Source organism: Cyprinus carpio, chromosome B24 (genome assembly GCF_018340385.1).
Source record: "Cyprinus carpio isolate SPL01 chromosome B24, ASM1834038v1, whole genome shotgun sequence".
NCBI classification, from domain to species: Eukaryota; Metazoa; Chordata; class Actinopteri; order Cypriniformes; family Cyprinidae; genus Cyprinus; species Cyprinus carpio.
In genome coordinates, this window is record NC_056620.1 from 2,195,382 (window position 1) to 2,219,537 (window position 24,156).

A 24,156-nucleotide genomic window follows, 5' to 3' on the forward strand; every position below is an offset into this window, starting at 1 on the left:
TACTTTGCTGAGTTGGCACTAATAACATGCAATTTACTTCTGACTTTTCAAACACAGGGCTCTCTAATATATTACTTACTGCTTCCAATCATTTAAATTGCCCATGTCCATTTTGTCCTTGCGGGCCGGTTACCTGCCAAAGGAAAGTGTCCCTGACTGGCTGCCAGTAGTGGGTAATGGAGAGGACGGGGGATGCTGAGGAATACTGATAAGGCTGTGGACGAGGAGGCAGTGATGAGCTGAAACAGGTTGGCTGAGGCTGTAATTCCAGTTTTATCTTTTTTTTCCCCCATTCTGTCGCCTTTCATATTCTGCAAATTAAATGATTGGCCAAACCAGGCATAATTTTACGGACTTCTTTGGATATTACAAATACGACCTTGGTTTTCTGATGGAAAAATATTCTATGTTTCAATGACTGGCCAGCGTCTGAACGGTTAGGGGGCTGAGGAGTCTAATTGAAGGGCCTGGGTTAATAAAATATGAAATAATGTCTTTGCTGGAACTCTTTTTAAAGAGTCAAGTGTCACCAGAGCATCCATATTGATATCTCTGGAGGTTTTGGCAGGGACCTCTTTCAACTATATTTCAACCTACATTTGCATTTGCCACCGGGGTACAAAAAGTCTTCCTAAAGGAGGTAGCTTAGCTTTCAAGTTGGGTAAAATAGCCTGGAAAATGTTCAAAAAGGAATATCTTGGAATTGGTTCAAAAAGGAAGAGACCTCAGATGACTGTCGCCCACTGATCGGTAGGGCAACTCTTAAATTAGGAGCAGCTAATCTTGGGTAGCCTCAATGAGGCCGGGTTTCGGTTCTTGTATACGCTGGGGGTTTTTCTCTCTGGGAAGAAAATAGGAGGACTGTAGGGACATACTGGAAGGATTCTGAGGCAGATGTAGAGAAAGAGCGAGTGTCCTGCTTGAGTGCTGGAGCATTGCGACTGGGCAGTGCCCGTGCGGTTTGACATGGTGGAACGTGAAAGGTTTCAGGCTGTAGACAGACGGGTGATGAAAGTGGTGATAAGGAATAAAGAGTGAAAACATTTTTGCCTATGAATGTGAAAGATAAGGGGATTCGAGGACAGAGAGACAGAGAAAGATACTGAAGCCATCTGCAACTTCCGGATACAACTGTCATAATTCCCACCTCGATTTGTTTGTGAAGCAGCTATAGCCACTAACATTCACCCTCTGTTTGTTCATCAGGGAGGGATGAATAAATGACAAATGAATAGCTACTCATACACAGGGATACACAAAATACTAGAAGCATATAAGTTAAATCATGACAACTCTGAAGATTTTAGCATGGTGATGGATATGAAAATGTTAATGTATTTGGTCTTGGCGGAATAGATCTTTTTTTTGTTTGTTTGTTTGTTTGTTGTTTGTTTAGTTTTTGCATATTTGTCACACTTAAAAGATTTAGTTCATCAAGGATTTAGTTTAGAAAAGATTTAGTTTAGTTCAAGGGAAAAAATCCAGCTAAGTTCTTCTACAATTACCCCATCAACTTCAGTCAGAAATCTTGGTGTAACCTTTGATGACCAGCTGACCTTCAAAGACCACATTGCAAAGACTGCTTGATCTTGCAGGTTTGCATTGCACAACATCAGAAAGATCAGGCCCTTTCTAACGGAGCATGCTGAACAATTTCTTGTCCTGGTCCTTGTCATTTCTAGGCTGGACTACTGCAATGCTCTTCTGACTGGACTTCCATCAAGCACAATCAAACCTCTACAAATGATTCAGAATGCAGCGGCACGACTGGTCGTCAATGAGCCCAAAAGATCCCATGTTACACCTGATATGGTGCTTGCATATATAACAGCCACAGGCTCAGCACCCGCTTACTTTCACTCACTACTACGTATCTACATCCCCTCCAGAAGTCTGAGATCCGCTAGTGAGCGACTCCTTGTGGTACCATCACAGGGAGGCTCAAAATCACTTTCCAGAACATTCCCTTTCACCATTCCTGACTGGTGGAAAGATCTTCCCACCCCTATCCAGAATGCTAAATCCCTGACAATTTTCAAGCAACAGCTCTTTCGACGCTACTTGACTTTATCCTCAATTAAAATAAATAAATACTCTTTATTTATTCTTTCCCTTTCTAGCTTGTACTAATTTGAACAAATGCCTGAAACTTGGTATAACGAGCACTTCCTGTGTCTGTTTGCCTCTTTAAGAAGAATCGCTTTATGTATACCCCAACTGTAAGTCGCTTTGGATAAAAGCGTCTGCAAAATGACTAAATGTAAATGAAGTAAGTGTTTGGGATAAAGTTTGGAGAGCTGGATGGTTACATACCATCTAAACACATAGGATTAAGCTCAAAATAGATCCAGAAACTCAGGGTCACATCTCCATTAGAAATACACAATTGCACAAGTCTAAATGCAAACTAATCTTAAAAGACAACTTGACGTGTAAGATATGTTTTATAAACCTTACCAAATCAGAGTCAGACATAAATTAACATATACTTTCCGTACAGTCATACAAAGAAACAGCAATGCTTTCTCTGGCTCTCTGAAGGGCAACAAACACGCAGCATAAATGTTAACTACACTAAGCTGAGAGGATCTGAGGAGTACAGCATTAAACTGAAACGTGTCTGCTGGAGGTACTGCTTCCAGACGGGTGGATTTTCTGGATGACAAAGACCAAAGAAGGAGGCATGGAGTCATGGACAGATATAAACACCAGATAAACAGGGATAAAGTGGAAAGTGTACGTACGGAATGAAGGGGATAGGGAAAAGGTCTGGAAACTCAAGCCTGGATTTCATGAAATGAATCCTGACTCATCTGGGTCGACGTTTCCCACATGCTGGGGACAGCAATCAGAGTAGCACAAGGGAGAGCAGTTAACTCAACACCGAGTGGCAACACCCCAGTGTCACCAGCAGGTTAGAGGAGAGGAATGAGAGCAGAAGTCCCTGGAGGAGCACTAATCAGCTAACCAAACATTTCTGCTGAGCTATAAGCAGGCACTGCTCCCATAATGTAAATACCATGGAAGCATTCCCTCAAGACTACAGTGACCTGGACGGAAATTTTGATATGGTATAGTATGGTACCAAACGTTCACTATGTTTCAAGATAGATGGAATCAAATACATTTCAAAGTCAACATGAATTGTCTTTTGCAATCTATTTTACTTCTGTATTCAAACATGTTTGGAAGTGAAAACAGATATTCAGTGAAGGAAAATATAGGGTGGAGATTTATTTAGGAACTGAATGAGGAATTGATTGGATAATGAAAATTAGGTGTTGTGTACCATAATGATGTCAGACTAAATGACAAATTGCAAAAAAAAAAAAAAAAAAAAAAAAAAAAAAAAAAAAACGCTATTTTAAAATAGATACCTTTTAAAATGTAGGGTCTTTTTTTGTAATTAAGATTTTTTTTATTACAAGGACATATTAAATTGATCAAATTAGTGAGAGTAAAGAATAATAATTAAAGTAATTCAATTTCATATAAATGCTGTTTTTCTGTTCATCAAATATTCTTTATATAAATCTATAAATTTGTATGTATTTATTTTAAATGAATGTATGTATGTATGCATTTCCACAAAAAAAAAAAAGAAAAAAAAAAAAAAAATTATATTACAATACAAATGGATCATTTTTAATTAGCAAAGTTCACAATATTACTGTTTTTAATGTATTTTCTATTAAATAAATGCAGCCTAGGTGAATTTAAGAGACTTATTTCAATAACATAAAAAATGTAATTATCCAAATAATATTACTGAAGTGCAGGTCAGGGTTATTTCAAGTTAATTAGGATTTTTTTTTCTGGTCATTATTCAGAATCCCAATTTACCTGAATTCACCCTGTATGAGGACAATACAGAAAATACAATACTTCAGAATGATATTTTGGTTAACATCATGGAAATGTGTCATTTAAAGGGAAAAAATTCAATATATATATATATATATATATATAGTGGTATATTATATATATATAATATATATATATATATATATATATATATATATATATATATATATATATATATATATATATATATAGATAAAATATACCACTAGCAAAAGCCACTAGTGGTGCAGAAACCACCTAGTAAACTGAGTGGAGAATGACCAGACAAAAGTGAAGAATTATGGGGCCTGGAAAGGGTCACCTCTGGTCAGATGAATGGGTGCAAGTGTTTATCTGTGACAGAAACATCATTAAACATGAAGAAAAACTCCTCAAAGATAAGCACAGGCTTCACTTTTCCCACAGCCCACAATACTATGCACAACTGCATCAAATAATGATGATGTCTTCAACATTGTCCAAAACACCCAGCTGTAACTTTCCCAACGTCTGTAGCCTTTTATTGTGCAGCACAGCAGCTCAAACACTGTCTGAGGATGACCATGGGGTCCGTCCTTGTGGTCTGATAACTTATTGAACTTACTGAACTGAAGACCCCATTAGAATAATCTAATATAATAATAATAATGTGTTAGTCAGAGCCACATGTTTGGATGCACCGAGGAGAACAGAGAAACAATGAAAGAGGGAGAGGTGGGAAAATCCAACTGTAATGCTGACAAAACGAAAATCCACAGAGGAAGAGTACGAAAACAAAGACAAATGTTTAGTTCAGACACACAGACGTTAGTTTCATGAGCAGATGTTGTAATTTGGAAGGAGATAATGTTTCAGTCTGTTCTGAGATTACACCCTTGAAGTTTCTATTGCAAATAGCATTTTAACCAGTATTTGGAGCATGACAGAGCACTGACGGTGAAAAGGGAAAAATGTGAAATACTGTATGATGGGAATATATCACCATTTAGCGTGCAATCATAAAAGATCACATAAAACAATAAGGGCAGCTTTTTGCTAACTCGCTAATTAAGGCAATATTAATTATTAACATTTGTTTTCAACATACTGTCTACGGACAGCATCTGAGGAACACCAAATATATTCACTTGGAATTACTAATATAAAAACAATTGAGAAACATGTTAACAGTAATGAAAGTCCAGCAGGCAAGTGGAGCAGAAAGTTTAAAAGCAAAAATATTAAAAGCATTTATATTAATTATTAAAGCAAAATAAAAACTGTTTGTTATTTGAATAGTCCAGTTGTATAAAATGCATTTTTAAGGAGAGACTGTGATCAGAGTTCAGTGATGTCCAATCTGCACAGATCTTTGCTCCATTAAAACCCAGGCTTTCTAACATCGACTCGCAGTCAAGCACAGCTAGAGAATCCTGTGCGTAATTTCATGTAGACTGAAACTGATCATACTAATAGTAAAGTTAGTATAACTGTGAAATAATCCTTTAATACAATAATAGTATACTACAATACAGTACAATATTCTTCTAAATGAAGGGAGAAGATACATGTAGAAGTTCCACTCTTCAAAATAAAGGTTCCTCGTTGGCATTGATGATCCATGATGAACCTTTAACATCCATGGAACTTTCCATTCCACAAAATGTTCTTTATAGTTGAAAAGCGTTATTTACACTAAGAAAAACATGGTTCCTTTAGGAACTGTCCACTGAAAGGTTCTTTTGGAAGCCAAAAATGAATTGTTTTTTGTATTGAATGGGTGGGAAATCTTTTTTTTGGATGGTTTTTAAAGAGCCTCTCCTTCTTATTTTTCAATGCAGAACGAAATTGTTTTTTTTATTTTTTAATTGGGAAGTATGATTTTTTTATCCAATTTTTGAGTCTTAGGGTAAAAATGCTTGCACTACAAGCCAGTGTGTTTATAATTAAGACAATACATTAAAAATAATATGGTTTCAAGCAGCATAACAAGCTGTTTTGTACAGCTAAAAATAACTGGAAGCGAATGACAGGAAGCCAGACACATTAAATGTTCCCGTTTTTACAGGAAAAATGAGGTGGACAGAGCAGATAGTATAACTGTGAAATAGTATAATACAATAATAATATAGTATAATAATACAATATTCGTCTAAAAGAACTGAGAAATTGCATGTAGAAGAACTCTGAAGTTTCATTACACTCTTAAAAATAAAGGTTCCTTATTGTCATCTATTGTTCCATGAAGAACTTTTAAAATCAATAGAAACTTTCCATTGGTTCTTTATAGTGGGGGAAAAAAAATTTTTTTTCAAGTAAAACGTGGTTCTTTTAAGACCTGATCACTGTAAGGTTATTGTTGGAAGTAAAAATGGTTCTTCTATGGCATCACCATAAAACCCCTCTCTTGGAACCCTGAATTCTACAGTGGAAAAAGGTTTTTTTGGATTATTAAAATATTCTTCCCATCAAGAAAAATTGGTTCTTTTAACAAAAATTGATAACTGTTCACTTGAAGGCTCTTTTGGGAATCCAAAATGGTTCTTCTATTGCATTGCTGTGAAAAGCCCCTTTATTTTAAGAGTGTATCTGTGTTTTGTTGTTAGAAATACTTGAAATGGATAAATCAATGGCAATGTGCTGTTTTATAATCACACCAGCTGTCAACAGACAATAGATTCTGCTGGGGACACAAAAATGCATCCATTTTTGATACCATTTATGCCCCCAAAAGCCATCTAATTGACTTTAGACTTTAAAATAAGTTATTATAAATTAAAATGAATGTAATTTAGTGCATTCAATGAAGTACCAACTATTTAATGCATATGATCTTAGAGAAGAATTGCAGTGTCTGTCACATTATTCACCAAATTCAACACTATTTTATTCAAAGCACGTCTTCCAGCATCAACAATCAGGACTAAAACTTCACACAAAAAACTTCAGAAGCTCAAAAAGACAATATTTTCCTCATTCCGTAAAGTAAACGCTAGTGGCAAATACATTCTCGCTCCTCAGAGAGCGATAGCAAGGGGGGAAAGCCTTAAATCAACACAAAACTAAACACATTGTGTTTGCAGAGGAGTTCCTCTTCATACATTATTTCAACTGACAGACACAGATTGCAGGTTTCAGCAAAGGAGAAACTTAAGCAGCGTGACTTGTCAAAACTCTGAACATTGTTGAATCAATTCATCTTTCCCATGCAGCCTCAAATCCAGCATGTACATCAACAAAAATAATAACCGCAGAATGGTCAAGGGAAAACGTTTCCTCAAGATCAAAGCAACGATTCATGAGCCAAAAAAAGCACTCGCCTTAATGATCTGTTGGCCCCATTGTTTTTTTCTTAAACGTATCAGTAAAGATCTGGCCATAGAGTGAGTTCACCTTTGATAGAGTGCTATAATAAAACGGGAGGGTTTGCAAGAAGTCTAAAACAAACAGCACTTAAGAGTTTCCCGGGCGAGACATCGACTCCCAGGAAATTCCAGCAAGATCCGTGTGGACTTTCTCATCTGCGGCGGCTGCTTTATCTTATGAGGTTGAGTCACCTACTCTCACAATTTCTCTCTCTCTAGCTGTCGACTTGGTTTGCAAAAGATAGAGCGATTCATTTAGCAAGACGTTTTTCAAACGCAAGGTCGATGATCTCTAGAGTCCCGCTCTTCTCAAACGTGGATATATGCTTCTTTTTTACCTTTATTCGACATGGTGTTGTGCTCTCAACATGTGACATCCCACAGGCCCTCATTGTTTCCCGACTGGGCGTGGGTGAAGGAAACACAGCCTCCAGACATGAATCCAAAAACACCATTCCTGAGACTCAGTGATGCCAGGAGGCTACGGCCGCCCAGACTCAACCACGCATTCAAATCAACTCTCCAATTTACTAACACTTGACAAGACAAGCAATGATATGTGACTGCTAGCCCACGCTAAGGACGCTTATTCACCAGAGGATGCTTTGTCAGGGAACTTGATGGAAATAAATGCAAAAGATCTTTGGTGAAAGAGGAGCTGGTACGGAATCAAGCGAGTTGGACTTCAGAAAGCATTACTGGACCCACCTACTGGACTTAAAGTTATATTGTCTCAACTTGTAATCACAAAATAGATTTTGTGCAGGGTTATTATAGTTAAGTACAACACAAATAAAACATTTTCATTACTCTAAATAAAATAAACAATATTTAGATAGCTAGCTGCCAAGGAAACACTTCTCATTTTCATTTAGTTTAAGAATAAGCACTAAAATAACTAGAACTAAAATCTTTTGAATTATTTTTTTTTCTTTTTACATTTAATAATTTTTTTCCTAAAAATAAATGAACATTTACATAAACACTTTCAATAAATTAATTTTAAATAAAATAAAATATAAAACTGTATAAGTATGATATCTAGAGCAAGAAAGTCATATAAATTAATACAGTCTCATTAATCTGGCAGTTTTTTTTTATTAATTTTAATAAATATATTTTATGTACATTTTATGTATGTATATATGTTATACCAAGCTCTAAAATGTTTGTGCAGGTAGAAATTCAGAGTAAAATGTATTTTTAAAAATCCATACAGTATCTATAAACTTTATCCAGTAAACAACAAACAACTGGAAAATTCATGGGGAATATTGTTGAGAACAGTGTCCTTGGAGTAAAAAAGGTTGAGAACCACTGATCTAGAGGAAAGAAGAACACTTCCTGCTCTCAGCAAAATCTCAAAACACCTTAAGAGATGCAGCAGCCCAAATTCAGACTTGGACACAGACCATTTCCATTTAATCTGAATGTGTTAAGAGGCTAATATCTCATTTTAATGGCAGGACTTGCATTCAAAAGCACAGAAAGACAGAAACAAAGGTTGGGAACGGACAGAGTCAATTTCCTGTGATGCATATCCGAGTGAGGCTGAATAGAGAACAGAGAGTACCGCAATCTAATCACAGATCATTAGCAGATTAATGAGAGTCTGATTAAGCCGATCCCAGTTCTGACCCTCATACGACTAGAAAAAAAGACTAAATATGTAGAAAGCTTTCAAAGAGCAGAGGAGACATGTTCACTATAAACTCTAATGAACTCCAGAGTTTTGACTTCTGACGCTTGTGTGTGTTTTTCTCCACACACAAGCACAAATTATGTGGGTGTTTTATTCTGACAGCACCATGGGAATCGGCAGAACGAAAGCGATCCCGCCTTAGTTTGCATTCACAAAGTTGATCCCACTGAAGTGAACGTCGCTTTGTAGTCAGCCTTTGAATTAAGGGCTTGAAATGCACCGTGCCCGATGAATGCAGATGACTGGGTGACATTGCTAATGATCCACCACGTGTCTCTGCTGAAGAGCTGAGCCAGGTGGCTAACAGACTGCCGCTTTCTTTTGCAGGAGTTGACTTAGCATGCTAGCACTGAGGAGGACGAGGGAAAAAAAGAAGCCGGAGGTAGAAACATGCAATGATACCTCGATTGATGTTTTGAGAGCAAGAGAAAGGATCAGTGAAAACATCAAGAGTGTTTGCAAGGTTAGAGCAGGCGGTCTCGCAAAACAACACTGGATCTGACCACAGCAATGCTTCAAAAACAATCATAGCATTCAAAACAAGACTGTTATCATCTAAGGAGGCTGAAGAAAACCAGTGTTGTTTACCTGTGCAAAAATCTGGGTCATTGCGCCGGTGTTTGCTAGTCAAGACAAATGTATTTGTATTGCACTATTCACAATAGAGTGTAACAGCGGCTGTTGACTTTTTTCAGTGGCGATGGTTCTGGAAGTAATGCTTCCATTCATTTTTCCTATAGGGATTTAAAAAAAGTCTTCATTAAACTGCTATGAGCCATGAACCAAACCAACCGGGAGAATCACAACAGTACAAACTTGATTGGAAGCAAAGGATTTTGAAAATCGGACAAAAGACAAAGGTTCTTAACAGCTTTAGTGAGGGAAAGAACTACAATCCCATCAACCACTGCAAATTACATAAATTAAAATTTAGAAATATATAACTATCCATTCTAAGTTGTTGACTGTATAGAAAAAAAAAACATTTTAATTTTATTGCAAAATATGCATATACGTATATTAAAATGTGTAAGTGTTTTGAGAGCATGGGGAAACCATCTCGATTACTCATTTGCGGTGCTTCATGGGAGTGGGCAGAGCTTTGTGCTCATTGCAACTCTGATTGGTGGATTGTCTCTGCAGCACTATGGGTAATGTAGTTTTTTACCAAGAATTCCACAGAATTCCAAGAATTCCACATTCAGTGTCCGGTGTCCAGGTGCGGGTTAAAAGGTTAAACATGATTATTTAAAACATAAGTTGAAATAATGTGAACTGATTTCTTCAGAGTTCACGCTAAGTCTGTTTTTAAAGGTTTATAAGTTATTGTTAAAAATTATTTTCCCTATGGAGAAAAAAAAAGGAAATCAAATGGAGATCAAAGCACCACCGTACAGATTACAATCTGGTACTATCATCATACCATAATGGCATTTATAAACCCAAAAATCAAACTTCACTGGTGTACAAAACTTGTCCCCAAAGGATGTTTTTGCCACACCTCATTAATAATTGTTTCCCCCTGTTTTACAGTGCAAATGCTTACAACTATCAGCCATAATAAGCTTTAGATTAAACTGTGTCTCTTTTATAGCTCTGTGACTAATAGTTTGAATTAGGTAAGCTTTCCGCCCACTCCAGTGTCAAGGCTAAACCGGGGTCTCTGTCGCTCCCTTTGCATTAATTTGTGTTACCGTCGCTAATGGAGCAGGGTAGCGTGATGAAGAGATGACACAGTGAATAAACCACTGCTCCAACACACTACCAAAAAGGCACTTCAATGACAAAGAGCAAAAAGTCACTTTGTGAGATGCCACAGGCACGCAGCTTGATTTTAGCGGGTGGTTTCAGGGCATTTCGGCGTCTGGTTGGAGGTCCGTTTGGCATGCTTGAGAGCTAGCCTGATTAGCATGAGGAGACGTGATGGTTGGATCTTTAGAGAGAAACTTTCACAATCGCAAAAAAACAAAACACAAAACAGATGGGCAATCAGACACGTTCAGCCATGCATATCAGTGCACTGATTCTGCTCTTGTTATTAAAAGAAAGAAAGATGATGTCAAAACCTTTGGACCAAAACAACAAAGAAGAGAGTGAGGTTCAGAGAGAGAGAGAGAGAGAGAGAGAGAGAGAGAGAGAGAGTGGTGAAATTAGGTGATGTGAGAATTAGCAGTACAAGCCAGGGTTATTATAGTTAATTAAAATGAAAACTGAAAATTAATTTATAGAAAAATATAAAATTGTATTTATTTTTTTATAGATATATATATATATATATATATATATATATATATATATATATATATATATATATATATATATAGCTACCTAAAACCACATTGAAGATAACACATTTCTACTTTTCGAGTTTTTGGAAATACTGGAATACAGTAGCTGTCTGAAATTGTGTAACTTTTTCTCATTTAGGGTCATGAACATACCTGTAAAGTGTGGACACTTTTTATGTGGTCTGGAATGTGTGTACAAAACGTCTATTAACATTATGATGTTACCGGGTCAATTTGACCCGCATATTTCACTGTTAAAGGAAACTACACAGACCCAAAATAAAACCAATTAATGCAGTTTGTTATGTTAGTTTCTAAACTACCCTCTGAAGGTATGCATATTTTTCATGGTATTTTTTGTAATGTAAGAGAAGTATCACATCCGAAGATTATGCTGCACGGAGTCACGGACACTGCACAGCAAAGTATAATTCAGTTTACTAACCCTTGCAACTTCTCAGACCACATTTGCCACCATAAAGCAACATCCTAATAGCACACAACACCCCAGGATCACAACATGAACTACTGACAATGTCTTCAGATAATGAAAAAATCTAGCTAGAATGTAAAACGCTAGTCTTTCATTAATAATAACGGCATTGTGTGGAGTGTTCATGTCCCTACACATCCTCCTAATGACTTCTACCAGACCACAGCAAGAGGAAGCGAGCGAGAGACGTGTCCCAGCGGCCAGCCACAAAACAAATTGTTTATATAAACGCTGGCCTGCCCGCAGGTGTCTGCACTTTTCCCCGCAGGCAATCTCCTAATGGCTGAGGATCCGGCGTGTCATCGGTGTGATGGCGCACAGGCAGGGAAGCCCCTGTTAGCCGTGACTGCATTTATATCCCCTACCCTTCAGTGAGATTGCAGCGGCCGACAGGCTGGAACCTCCCTGTGGATTGTCTCTGGGGGAATATAGCAATGGACAAACATAAAAAAACACATCTCTGAGGTTTTATTACTAAACAGCGGGGTGCAGCAAACCAGGAGGGTCATTTACAGTATGTTCTTTTTCAAAAACTGCCCTATTTTATCATGCTTTCTACCTGGTGTGTATTTCAGTGGGATGAACCAGAAGGGGTGCTTTTAAAGGTAAAGTTCACTCAAAAATACAAATTCTGTGGTTACAAACCATCATGACTTTCTTTCTTCTGTGGAACACAAACAATATACTTCACTAATATTTGTGCAGTTCTTTTACACATGAAATATAGCAAAATTACACCATAAAATGTCACTTTCATGCATAGAAACTTTACAATCAGTCATAGTCACAAGACATGAAAACTGACGGTATTTGGCCTTAATAATATCAAAGCTGAGGCAAACATGCAAACTGATGACCTTTGAATATACAATACTGCTCAAAAGTTTAAGGTCAATAAAATTATTTTTTTGAAATATATTTTATTTAGCAATTATGCATCAATTTATAAAAAGTGAGAGTTGAGGTTTTAAAATTTTTAGAAAAAAAATATATTTCAAATAAATGCTGCTCTTTTAAATTTTCTGTAGAATCATGTAAAAAAAAAATCACAGTTTCTACAAAAATATGAAGCAGCACAACTGTTCAACATTAATAGTAATCATCATAATTTTTTCTTGACCAGCAAATCAGCGTATTAGAATGATTTCAGATTTAAATCACAGGAATAAGATACATTTTTAATATACTAATAGTAACAATATTTAAATAAATCATTAAAATTGCAATAATATGCCACAGTATTACTATTTTACTGTATTTTGTAAAATAAATGAACAAACAAAAAAACTGTGAGCGTAAGAGACTTCTTGTAAAAAAAAATGTAAAAATCTTGTTCTATCATATGCCTTCTCTTTTTTTGCCCTGTTTTATTATATATATTTGCTTATTTGTAAAATTGGGAGTGATATCAAGTGATATCCCTATTCATATTCATTGTTTGCACTTCAGCAACGGGAACATTACACTCAACATTTATTTCTGTCTTCTCATAATAAATAACATCATAATGAATGCACAGATGACAGAATTGTCATTTTCCTGTGAACCTTTCCTTTCAGCATGTGGTTGCGTGAGATGGTTACATAAGCAGCAAACACCTAAAAAGCGGTCTGCCCAAGTGCATGACGGGATGCGCCGAGCGAGAGCAGAGAAGGAGGCTCGGTAATGAGGGAGAGTGAAGGTGCTGGTGAGAAAGATACAAGGGCTGCCGAGGAGAGTTACTGAAGCTAAGCTAAAGAGATCCAGGCCATGTGATGGAGAGAGGCCGCGTGTCGGCCGGCGAGCCCCAGGGTAAAGCACCTGAGTGCAGCACACTCCCCTACTAATGAGTGCTTGCCTCTCTGAGCCCACCGGGGACGTCCCCCGCTCCACACACGCTCCACATCTCCCTACACACTACAAAGACTTTATATATATCAGCCAGCGCTCCGACTGCACTGCAGAACGCTCTGAAAATAAATCAGACAGACCAACAGCGGTGCGCCGTCATTAAGATTCAACACCAGCCGACGGTGTCGTAAAGCTCTAAAGTTTTCTTTCTTTCTCTCGACTTTTCACAAGATTACGCTTTGGTGTCAGGCAAGTCAGACGGACGCTTGGTTCTGTATAATTACAAGCAAATTACATTCATTACCATAATTTACATCTCATCACCAATCCAATTATTAGTTGCCCTGACCTCTGCTGAAAGATTTTTTTTTTTTAATAATCAAACGTAGGGGAAGATTTCTCGTTCCCTCTTCGCTTACTTCGAAGAAGAACAATCAATGCAAATTCGCAAAGACGAAAACTCTGAATGTCTGTGATTATATGCTTCGGCAGCCAAACTCAAGGACCGTCTCGCCGCTGCCGCAGCTGTGATTTTGTGTTATTGCTGGAGTAATATCCTCATCTCCGTTCTCCTGAGGTCCTGGCACATTTTTTAAGACATTTTTTTTGGGGAAGTCATCAAGAAAGGCTCTCACTCTTTATCTATCATCAGAATAAGACAGAGAGAAAGACTGATGAAGAAAGCTGGTTATCCGTAATCAAGCTTGTCGCTGAGGGCAAACAGGATATGTCATATCAGTAATCTTGGCATGGTACATGGAAAGCTGATGAGTCGTGTATTGTAAAATGCTCTAAAATGATAAACATTTTTTAATTTTTGTAAATGCAATGTAAATGCAATTTTGAAATCATAATGTAAATGTAAAATTAACTATTAAAGGTAAAACTGTTAATTAAAATTGCTTAAAAAAAAGTATGCATCGTTTTCATTATACTGTAAATTCATATGAATTTTAAGCTTAAATCTTGATGTGCATGGACCCAAAATAGGATACAAAGTGAAGTAATGTTCCAAAACCTAATGCACTATCCTTCTGCTTAGCAAGAACCAATCATAGAAAGTTACTTGGAAAATAAACAAATAAAAAAAAAAACACTCCTCACACTTTCCTTACACATTGATTCTGATTGCACAATATTACAATAAGACCACTTTCACATCAAATATTGGGTAAAAAAAAAGTCCTTAATTATCTAAAACCACACTGAGACTTCATACACTGAATGTAATAGAACTATTTTGTTGTTTGTTGCAATGCATTGTGGGATTGAAGGATACATACTGAATCTGGTCAAACTGAAGTGTATGATGCATGAGGATGGAGCAGCCTCAGTGTTCGGAGTGCATTAAAATGCTGTTTTGGCTGGCAGCTCAATATGTTTTGGAACACAGCAAGTGGGTTTGTTTTTGTCAGTATCGACTAAAACTATGTGAATTTATATTGTTCTAAAGTGAACTGATATATGTGTCAAAGACAAGACGCTATAGGCCTATACATAGAAAGCATGTTAAATGCACAATAAAGTGTCTACTTTAATGTTTCAAATAACTTTTGTGAAAAAAAATACAGGTGAAATAATGTTCCATCAGCAGACATATTCATGTACAAATGAAACAACATACAGTACTTATTCTGACCTGCACTTATTAAAATATATAAAAGAATAGGCCTAAGTTATCATTCTACATTTTATTCTATTTAAATGATTCTTCTAATGGGTAAAGACTAGCTGTTTGAAAGATCGTGGCAGAGATTTCTACAGATATAAAATGATACTTACTGTAATTAGTATTTTGTGGGCTGCACTGTAATCCTTAAATAGAGACTTTTAATGTAATGCAATGATGCTTGATCTAAATATGCCTGACAATATATTTTGGTATATGAGCTATTGTCACACCGACATTCATTTTTTTTGGCTGCACTGTAATCCTTAAATAGAGACTTATAATATATAATTAAATAAATGGCATATTATATATATATATATCTATATAATATATATATATATATATATATATACACACACACACATACACACACATATATATATACACAGTACAGGTCAAAAGTTTGGGAAACATTACTATTTTTAATGTTTTTGAAAGACAGTCTCTTCTACTCATAAAGCCTGCATTTATTTGATCAAAAATACAGAAAAAACAGTAATATTGTGAAATATTATTATAACTTAAAATAATAGTTTTCTATTTGAATATACTTTAAAAAATAATTTATTCCTGTGATGCAAAGCTGAATTTTCAGCATCATTACTCCAGCCTTCAGTGTCACATGTAACATCCAGTCTATCACATGATCATTTAGAAATCATTCTAATATTCTGATTTTATTATGAGTGTTAGGAAACAGTTCTGCTGTCTAATATATTTGATCAATAAAAGGTTAAAAAGAACTGCATTTATTCAAAATAAAAAAAAATTATAATAATATATATTCTAATTAATATATATTCTTTACTATCACTTTTTATCAATTTAACACATCCTTGCTGAATAAAAGTATTGGTTTTATTTTAAAAAAAAAGAAAGAAAAAAAAATTACTGACCCTAAATTACTGACCAGTATTGTATATTGTTATTACAAAATATTTATATTTTAAAAACATAGCTTCTTTTTTTTTTTTTTTTTTTTATTTTTTATTCATCAGAGTATCCTAAAAAAGTATCACGTTCTGAAAAAATATTAAGCAGCAGAACTGTTTCCAACTTTGATAATGAATCATCATATTAGAATGATTTCTAAAGGATCATGTGATAATGATCCTAAAAATTCAGCTTTGCATCACAGAAATAAATGATAATTTAAAGTATAATATATTTAAAAACAATTATTTTAAATTGTAATAATATATCACAATATTACTGTTTTTTCTGTATTTTTGATCAAATAAATGCAGGCTTGATGAGCAAAAGAAACTTCTTCCAAAAACATTAAAAATAGTAATCTTTCCAAACTTTTGGTCTGTACTGTATATAGTTTGTTGATGATAATAATCACAACAGTGCATCAATTCTATATGTTGCATAATTAAATATATAACTTAAATATTATATAATAACTGATTGGTATGAACTGATTTTGCTATCTGTTTATTCTAGTTGATAGAACTTCATAAACCTTGGGAAAATTTGCAGAGGGTCATCTGCAGTGTATTTTGGTGTAGTGTTGTACAACACACACACACACACAAATAGGCCTATAGAAGAATCAAATTCCTGCCGGCAGCATTCACATGATGCTGGGGAATTCACACAACAGATGTGCTTGACTCCAGATCTCCCTCAGTGGAGGCTTAGAAAGCACAACAATAAATAAAATCAGTGGTTCAAATAGACAATAGAAGAGCCTGGTAACATGGGAACACATTCACCTGAAGTACTATCAGTGTGAGTGCTCTGGAAAGAGGCCATGCAGGACTGAAACAGAGGTTGTTTTCTTGGAGAGTAAAGCATGGATCAGTTCACAATTGCTCCTCATCCATTAACATCTTGTTTTTATGCACACCACATCATAAAATTAAAAATACATCCACATTCTCCAATGCTTTACTCTTTATTCAATCACAAAATCAGAGCTAACTGATATATATTGAAATGAGGCTGTATGATGTGAACTCTTGAGTGTGTGTGGATCAGGCTGAATCTGAGCTGTCACAGTTAATCAGAGCTGTATCCTCTCTTCTCTCCACACCTGACTGAGTGTGTCTCGCTGTTCTCTAGCAGCACTTCCCTTGATGATATCACCTGCCCGCTCAACCCCGCCTTCCTGTCAAGGTCAGTCCCCATACGTCCAGTGTCAAACACAACTTTAACAGAGCGCACACTGTGCTCTATGAACCCACACACCTCCTCTCCTCAGACAGCACACCACTGACTGAAGTACACTTTCAAAAGAAACAAGCTGATTCAAAATCAGAAACAACATCCACAGACTGATGAGTAGAATGATCAAATGAGAATCAGTACTTTCAAAATCAGAAGATTTAGATTCAGAACAGTTATAATCAGTAGATTCTAAATCATTATGAAAGAGCAGATTGACAGTCAGAAGAATCAAATCAGAAGATTCAGATTGAGGACAATGAGAATAAGTAGATTCAAAATCAGTAACAAACCCCGTACACTGATGATTAGAAGGATCAAATAGGATTTAGTACTTAAAAAAATCAGAAGATTCAGATTAGGGATGTTCATTTCTAACCGACAACAGACGTTTTAGTAATTAGAAGATTCAGATTATTGATGTTAGTTTTTTTCCTATATCATCTTGAATATTTTTATCTTGTTTTTTTCTTTATACTGTTAAATTGAAAGGATTTGTTGTGGAGTGAGGGGAACTAAAATAAGTAGCTATGTTTACACCTTTATTATTATGTTTGTAAACATTCTGAGTCAGCATTAGGTCTATTTCTTAATTAAATAATAAAATGCGACTTTTAAACATTCTGAGTCAGCATTAGGTCTATTTCTTAATTAATATTTATTAAAAAAAAAAAACTAATTTTTTATATGCATAGCATATTTTAACCATGTAGCAAACCTTTTAAAATATTTTGATAAATTAGGTTTATTTGATAGTAATAATTGGTATGAATTTTTTTCTGTTTATTTTTGGTTAACCGGTTAAAATGAGCATCCCTAATTCAGATTCAGTGATAACAATGAACAATAATAGTCAGTAGATTCAATTCATTATCAAAATCAGCAGATTGACAATCAGAACAATCAAATCAAAATCAGTACTTTTAAAATTAAAATCAGAAGATTCAGAACCATCTGAATTAGTAGATTCAAAGTCAGTATCAAAATCAGAAGACTGACAGTCAAAATCAGAATATTGAAAGATTCAGAATCAGTAGATTCAAATTCAGAAATCAAAATCAGCAGACTAAAGACTAGACTGATAAAAAATGAGAAGATTCAGGTTCAGAATGATAATTAGTAGAGTCAAAATCAGAATAAAAACCAGTACACTGATTATTAGAAGGATCAAATAAGATTTAGTACTTTAAAAATCAAAAGATTCAGATACAGAACAATTATAATCAGTAGATTCAAAATCAGCAGACTGACAATCAGAGCAAACAAATCAGAATCAGTACTTTCAAAATCAGAAGATTCAAAAATTAATAAGTAGATTCAAATTCAGAAATCAAAATCAGCAGACTGATGATCAGAAAAATCAAATCAAAATCAGTAGATTCAAAATCAGAATTGAATTCAGCAGACTGCCAATCAGAACAATCAAATCAGAATCAGTACTTTCAAAAAAAGAAGATTCAGAACAATCATAATCACTAGATTCAAAATCATAATCAAAATCAGCAGACTGACGAGGATCAGAATATAATATGTAGATTAGTAGTTTGAATTTAATTATTGAGTTCAGCAGACAGAACAATCAAATCAGAATCATTACTTTCAAAATAAGAAGATTCAGCACAATCAAAATCACTAGATTCAAAATCATAATCGAAATCAGCAGACTGACGATCAGAAGAATCAAATCAAAATCAGTAGATTCAAAATCAGAATTGAATTCAGCAGAATGCAAATCAGAACAATCAAATCAGAATCATTACTTTCAAAATAAGAAGATTCAGCACAATCAAAATCACTAGATTCAAAATCATAATCAAAATCAGCAGACTGATGGGCAGAAGAATCAAATCAAAAACAGAAACAGTTACGTTGTTTGGTCTGCATTGTTGAGCGCAGTGGCACTGAGAACATTATATTTCATACACTTTAAGCTGTTTTATTTTCCAAATGTAATAGGACTTATCCAACAAATCGAATTGTTTGGTTTGTAATGCGTACCGAACCGAAAGCCTCGTTCCAAAGTGTTCAATACGAAAATGTGTATCGTTACACCCCTAGTAAGTACTGTAAAAAACAATCAACAGAATCAGAATAATCAACCTCAATTAAATAAAATCACAATGCTTTATCCTTTTCATTTTCTCATTCAGTGAGGATTGTGGGTATTTGCTGATGATCATATTGCATCTGTTTAGGACTGAATGTGTTTGAATAGAGTTTGACTGGGAGGGTCACTCACTGGTCCTGAGGGCCGACGGGGTGACCTCGATCTCGCTGCTGGTCTGGTAGGGCTGGAAGGCCGACAGGTTGCTTGAGTTGAGCTCACCCGTGCTGAAGAGCTCTGGACTCTGGGTGCCTGTGGAGCTGGCGCTGGTGCCGTCTCCGCCATGATGAGGGTCCTGCTCCTCGTACACCGCCACCAGCTAAAGACAGACAAACAATTATGTAAATCACACTGCTTGATCTATTTGATATAACAATATGTAAATACCCTACGAGGGACCACCTTCCTATAAAATAATGCAACTAGAAATGTTCATGTATACAGGAGATATTTACACTTTAAGGGGAAAAAAGTCCACTTGGATTTCTGACCAGTTTTTCTCCTTTTTTTCCACTATTTTTATCTGACATTTTGCTCGATTTATAAGATACCAAACCTTGCAACCCAAAAATTAGTTGTGAAGAAACACACAACGACTCTCTATACTCTCTGTGCCACATGGCATGTATGAACCTCTGTTTATTTTTATTTGAGCACATTTCAGACTAAATCAAACATCTGATAGTCTCCAGAGCTATAAAAGAGAAATCTGCTAGCAATAAAATATTCCTCTGGGTCGACTCCTATTCGGAGAAATTAGGACTTATACTATGAAACATTTAAAAAAGATTAGTTTTATTAAATGGTGAGCAAATGTACTACGGATAAAATAGTTCGAAGCCACACACCCCTGCACTGCATAATGCCGCAAAAAGGATAAAATTGCATAGAGGAGTTAGCGGGGAGGTTAATTCACCAGCTTTTGTCCTGATTTCTGCCGACATTAACAGTTCACACATCCACCAGAATAAATGGAACCAGCAAGTCACATGCAAGCCAACACAGAGACGCTATTGTGTGAAGCAGTTTGCGTCTGTTGATTTGTAAACGCTGGTGCTCTATGGTTCACATTTTCCTATTTACTCCTCGCTAGCAGGCAGAACTGTGACCAGAAGCCCGGTTATATTTTTTCTCTACCGTCTTTCTCACTCGTGCTCTGATTTTAAAATAGTTTATGAACAGCCTAATTTAAAGTGACCACTCATTTGTTTCTTTGGCCCAATTAAAGAATGTCAAATAAATGCCCTTAAGACGCCGATGCAGCCACTGCGCTGACAGACTGCTTATCACCATGACCACTGCTCGTCTCGCTGGAGAGCTCTTTTGGCTCTAAATGTGTCTCTTTGCATAGATAGTTTTAGGAAAGAAAGATAACTAAACTAAAAAGAACCATGAAAAAAGAACAATTAAATACTAAAATATCTGAGAAAATATCATCCTAATAATAATTTGTATCTGAATAGCTGTACATTCTTGACACAGATCTCTTTAGCATCATTATCTTTTACCCAACTGTATTTGATTTGATGTTTAGATGCATGTCTGTTTGCTAATTGTGTGGCTCAATCGTTTTCTGCACACAGTCCTCAGATGGAGAGCCGCCGCTCACTTCAGTCACTTCAGTCTGCACTCGAAATCAAACGGGGTATTTGTTTATAAATCACACAGCATTTATGGGGACTTAAGAGGCCCGTCTTTAGGCCTAAATGCACTGAAGCTCCATGAATAGCCAGTAAACTGCAGTTTTAGCTGGCAGCTACAGCTCTCTGCTGTTTCAATAACCCTTGCAGGGGGGAAATGACAAAAACACTGGTTTGAGAGGGTAAAAAAGTCATCATGTCAATTTCCACAGGACCACAGGAACTATTATGTTCAGAATTAGGGCTGTGCAAAAAATCAAATACGATTTTCATGCGCATCTCATCAGTAAAGACGCTCCTGTAATTAGTAGTATATCTCCAGCACGTGCGTTCAGATCAGGGTTGCCAGGTTTTCACAACAAATCCTGCCCAGTTGCTTACCAGGACGTGTGTTAAGCTAGCTCAATCGCGTTTCCAGGAGGTTCCCCGATAAAAATTGCATCCCGGGGTTAAAATGTACGTTTTTTTGGCATGGTTGCCTTGGTAATATTCACATTTTAGGGGCTAAATATCACGTTATTGGTATTGGGGTCGCTTTAACCCGCAAACACGAAAAACAACCGCAGACTTGGCAACACTGGTTGGCATTTACTACACAGAGCCGTAATTCACTGACAGTCTACACAAAATCGATTTTAAAAATCGCAGGTGATTCTTGGTCGATTTTGAAAGCGATTTTGTGTAGCTTGTCGGTGGACTACGGCTCTGTAGTAAATGCCGCTCCACCTGAACCAGTGTTGCCAAGTCTGCGGTTGTTTTTCCATGTCCGCGGGTTGAAGTGACCCCAATACCAATAACGTGATATTTAGCCCCCAAAATGCGAATTTTACCAAGGCAACCCTGCCAAAAAATTTACATTTTAACCCCGGGATGCAATTTTTATCGGGGAACCTCCTGGAAACACGATTGGGCTAGTTTTGGACTAGTTTTGAGAAGCAACTGGGCAGGATTTGTTGTGAAAACCTGGCAACCCTGATCTGAACGCACGTGCTGGAGATATACTACTAATCACAGGAGCGTCTTTACTGATGAGATGCGCATGAAAATCGTATTCGATTTTTTGCACAGCCCTATTCAGAATCAACAGAATAATATTCAGAATTAGTTTCAAAACCAGAAAAAATAGTGAGAGATACAGAATCAAAAGAACTGGAACCGGAATTATACGTACAATTCAAAATCAGCAGATTGAAATTCAGAATAAACAGATTGAAAACCACCGTAGTTTCAGAAGTATGTATGTATGGATTGATGGATGGATCAATAAATCATCATATAATAAAAAATCCGGAGGATCAGAACAGTATACACAGATTTAAACTTTTAGATTTAAATCAGTCAAAATAAATGCTTTAAGTAGATCCATAATCAGAATAAATATCAGTAGAATCAGAATCAAAAGAATTGTAATCAGAAACAAAAATTCAAAGAATCAGTAGACTTAAGTAAATTAAGTAAGCCGAAGAATCAGGACACATAGATTAGAAGATGTGTTTATAATAAATACTTTAAGCAGATGCAGAATCAGCCATTTTAATTTCGGAATCAATATCAGTAGATTCTAAATCAGAAGATCTGTAATCAGAAACATATACAATTCAATATCAGCAGACTGAGAATCAGAAGAATCTGAATGAGAAAAGTAGATTAAAAATTTAACTAGTAGTAATCAATCTACTAGTAGATTTAGAATCAGAAAAAAAACATTACTTTTAAAAGCAATATATTCAGATTTTTAATCATCATAATACATTAAAAACAGAAAATAAATAAATGAAGTGGTTTTGTCCACTTTCAAGGCATAGACATTGTTGTTTTTGAACAGAAGCCGATAAGTCCATTTTAGCGAATCAGCACACTCTATTCAGGTCAGGTGACAAGGCTACTTTCACTTTGAAAAGACGTGCTAGCAGAGATGAGTTTCGTCAAAGCTGACAAAAAGTGATCGAGGATGGATAATTTCGACGAACTTGATGAACCTGTGATATCTTCTTGCACACTTGGTTTGTTATTTTTTTTGAACTTGATTTGCATGAGCAGCGGGTTACAATGGTGAGGGAAAAGCTCTGTGTATTTCATGTAATCACATCCATACAGTTTATGATCAACAACAACATTTGTCAGGCATCTACACTGTCATCTGAGGAGATTATAAAGATTAAACAAGTGTTTTTTTTTTTTTACTCTAAAACATGAAATGTGGAGTTATCTGCTTTTGCTATAAAACAAATTTTTAATATGTAAAACACATACTTTCAATGACCTTTAATTTTGTAAATTACCTGTATTTGTTTAAGTTATTATTACTTAATCAAAACAACCCAACTGCAGTTTGATTTATGTTACTTGGAATGTGCAATAATATTATGAGAATTGGTTTTTTTTTTTTAAAATATTGATTTCAATAGATTGATGGAGTTATTGTTTTTTTAGAATGAGTTATTGGTTTTTTATGTTACTGAGAAACAGATTCAGAATCAAATTCTACCTTGCTGCTATACTTGTATACACACAAATGTGTTCATTAATCATTTAATCATTTCCTCTGTACTAATAATCAGCATACTGAATCAAACATATATAAGTGAAGACTGTACAAGCTCAGCAAAGAGTTGGAACTCAAAACTCACTTAACAATCTAAATAAACCACCACTAATTTTTATTCCTAGCATATACAGAAAAAAGTCCAGCATATGCCTCACATCCATGACTGTCATCTTTATACTTTTAGAGAAAAGCATAAACAAAACTGAAATGAAAAAAGACTCGGGACAGTAAAATAAAATTTCATGTGACCTTCACTGAAAAACAGCTCCAGTCTGAGGCAAAGAGATTGCAGGGTTTTAGAAGCATCCACAGGCCTGTTATCTTAAGTGCACAAATTGTTCAAGGGCTGTTTTTGTGCTACAGGCCCAGTTCAGTTCTGCTCTATCACAAATTTGCAATACAATACTTCAATTTCCTTCCTTAGCTGTTGCTTCTGTATATGGACATAAGAAGATAAGAATGGACGTGTCCTGCCAGAAACAGACACTGTTTGTCTGCACTGGTTTGAAATGCTAATGAT

At 35.7% G+C, this 24,156-nt stretch overlaps 1 protein-coding gene across 5 annotated transcripts in view; it reads right to left on the minus strand.

The window, feature by feature from the left end:
- Positions 1-24,156, minus strand: part of LOC109070279 (partitioning defective 3 homolog) — a 455,709-nt gene that overhangs the window by 276,354 nt on the left and 155,199 nt on the right. For all 5 annotated transcript variants that reach the window (XM_042751639.1, XM_042751638.1, XM_042751637.1 and 2 more), the window contains exon 3: positions 19,584-19,767. In XM_042751639.1, coding sequence (XP_042607573.1) covers positions 19,584-19,767 — 184 coding nt within the window. The remainder of the gene's footprint in view (positions 1-19,583; positions 19,768-24,156) is intronic.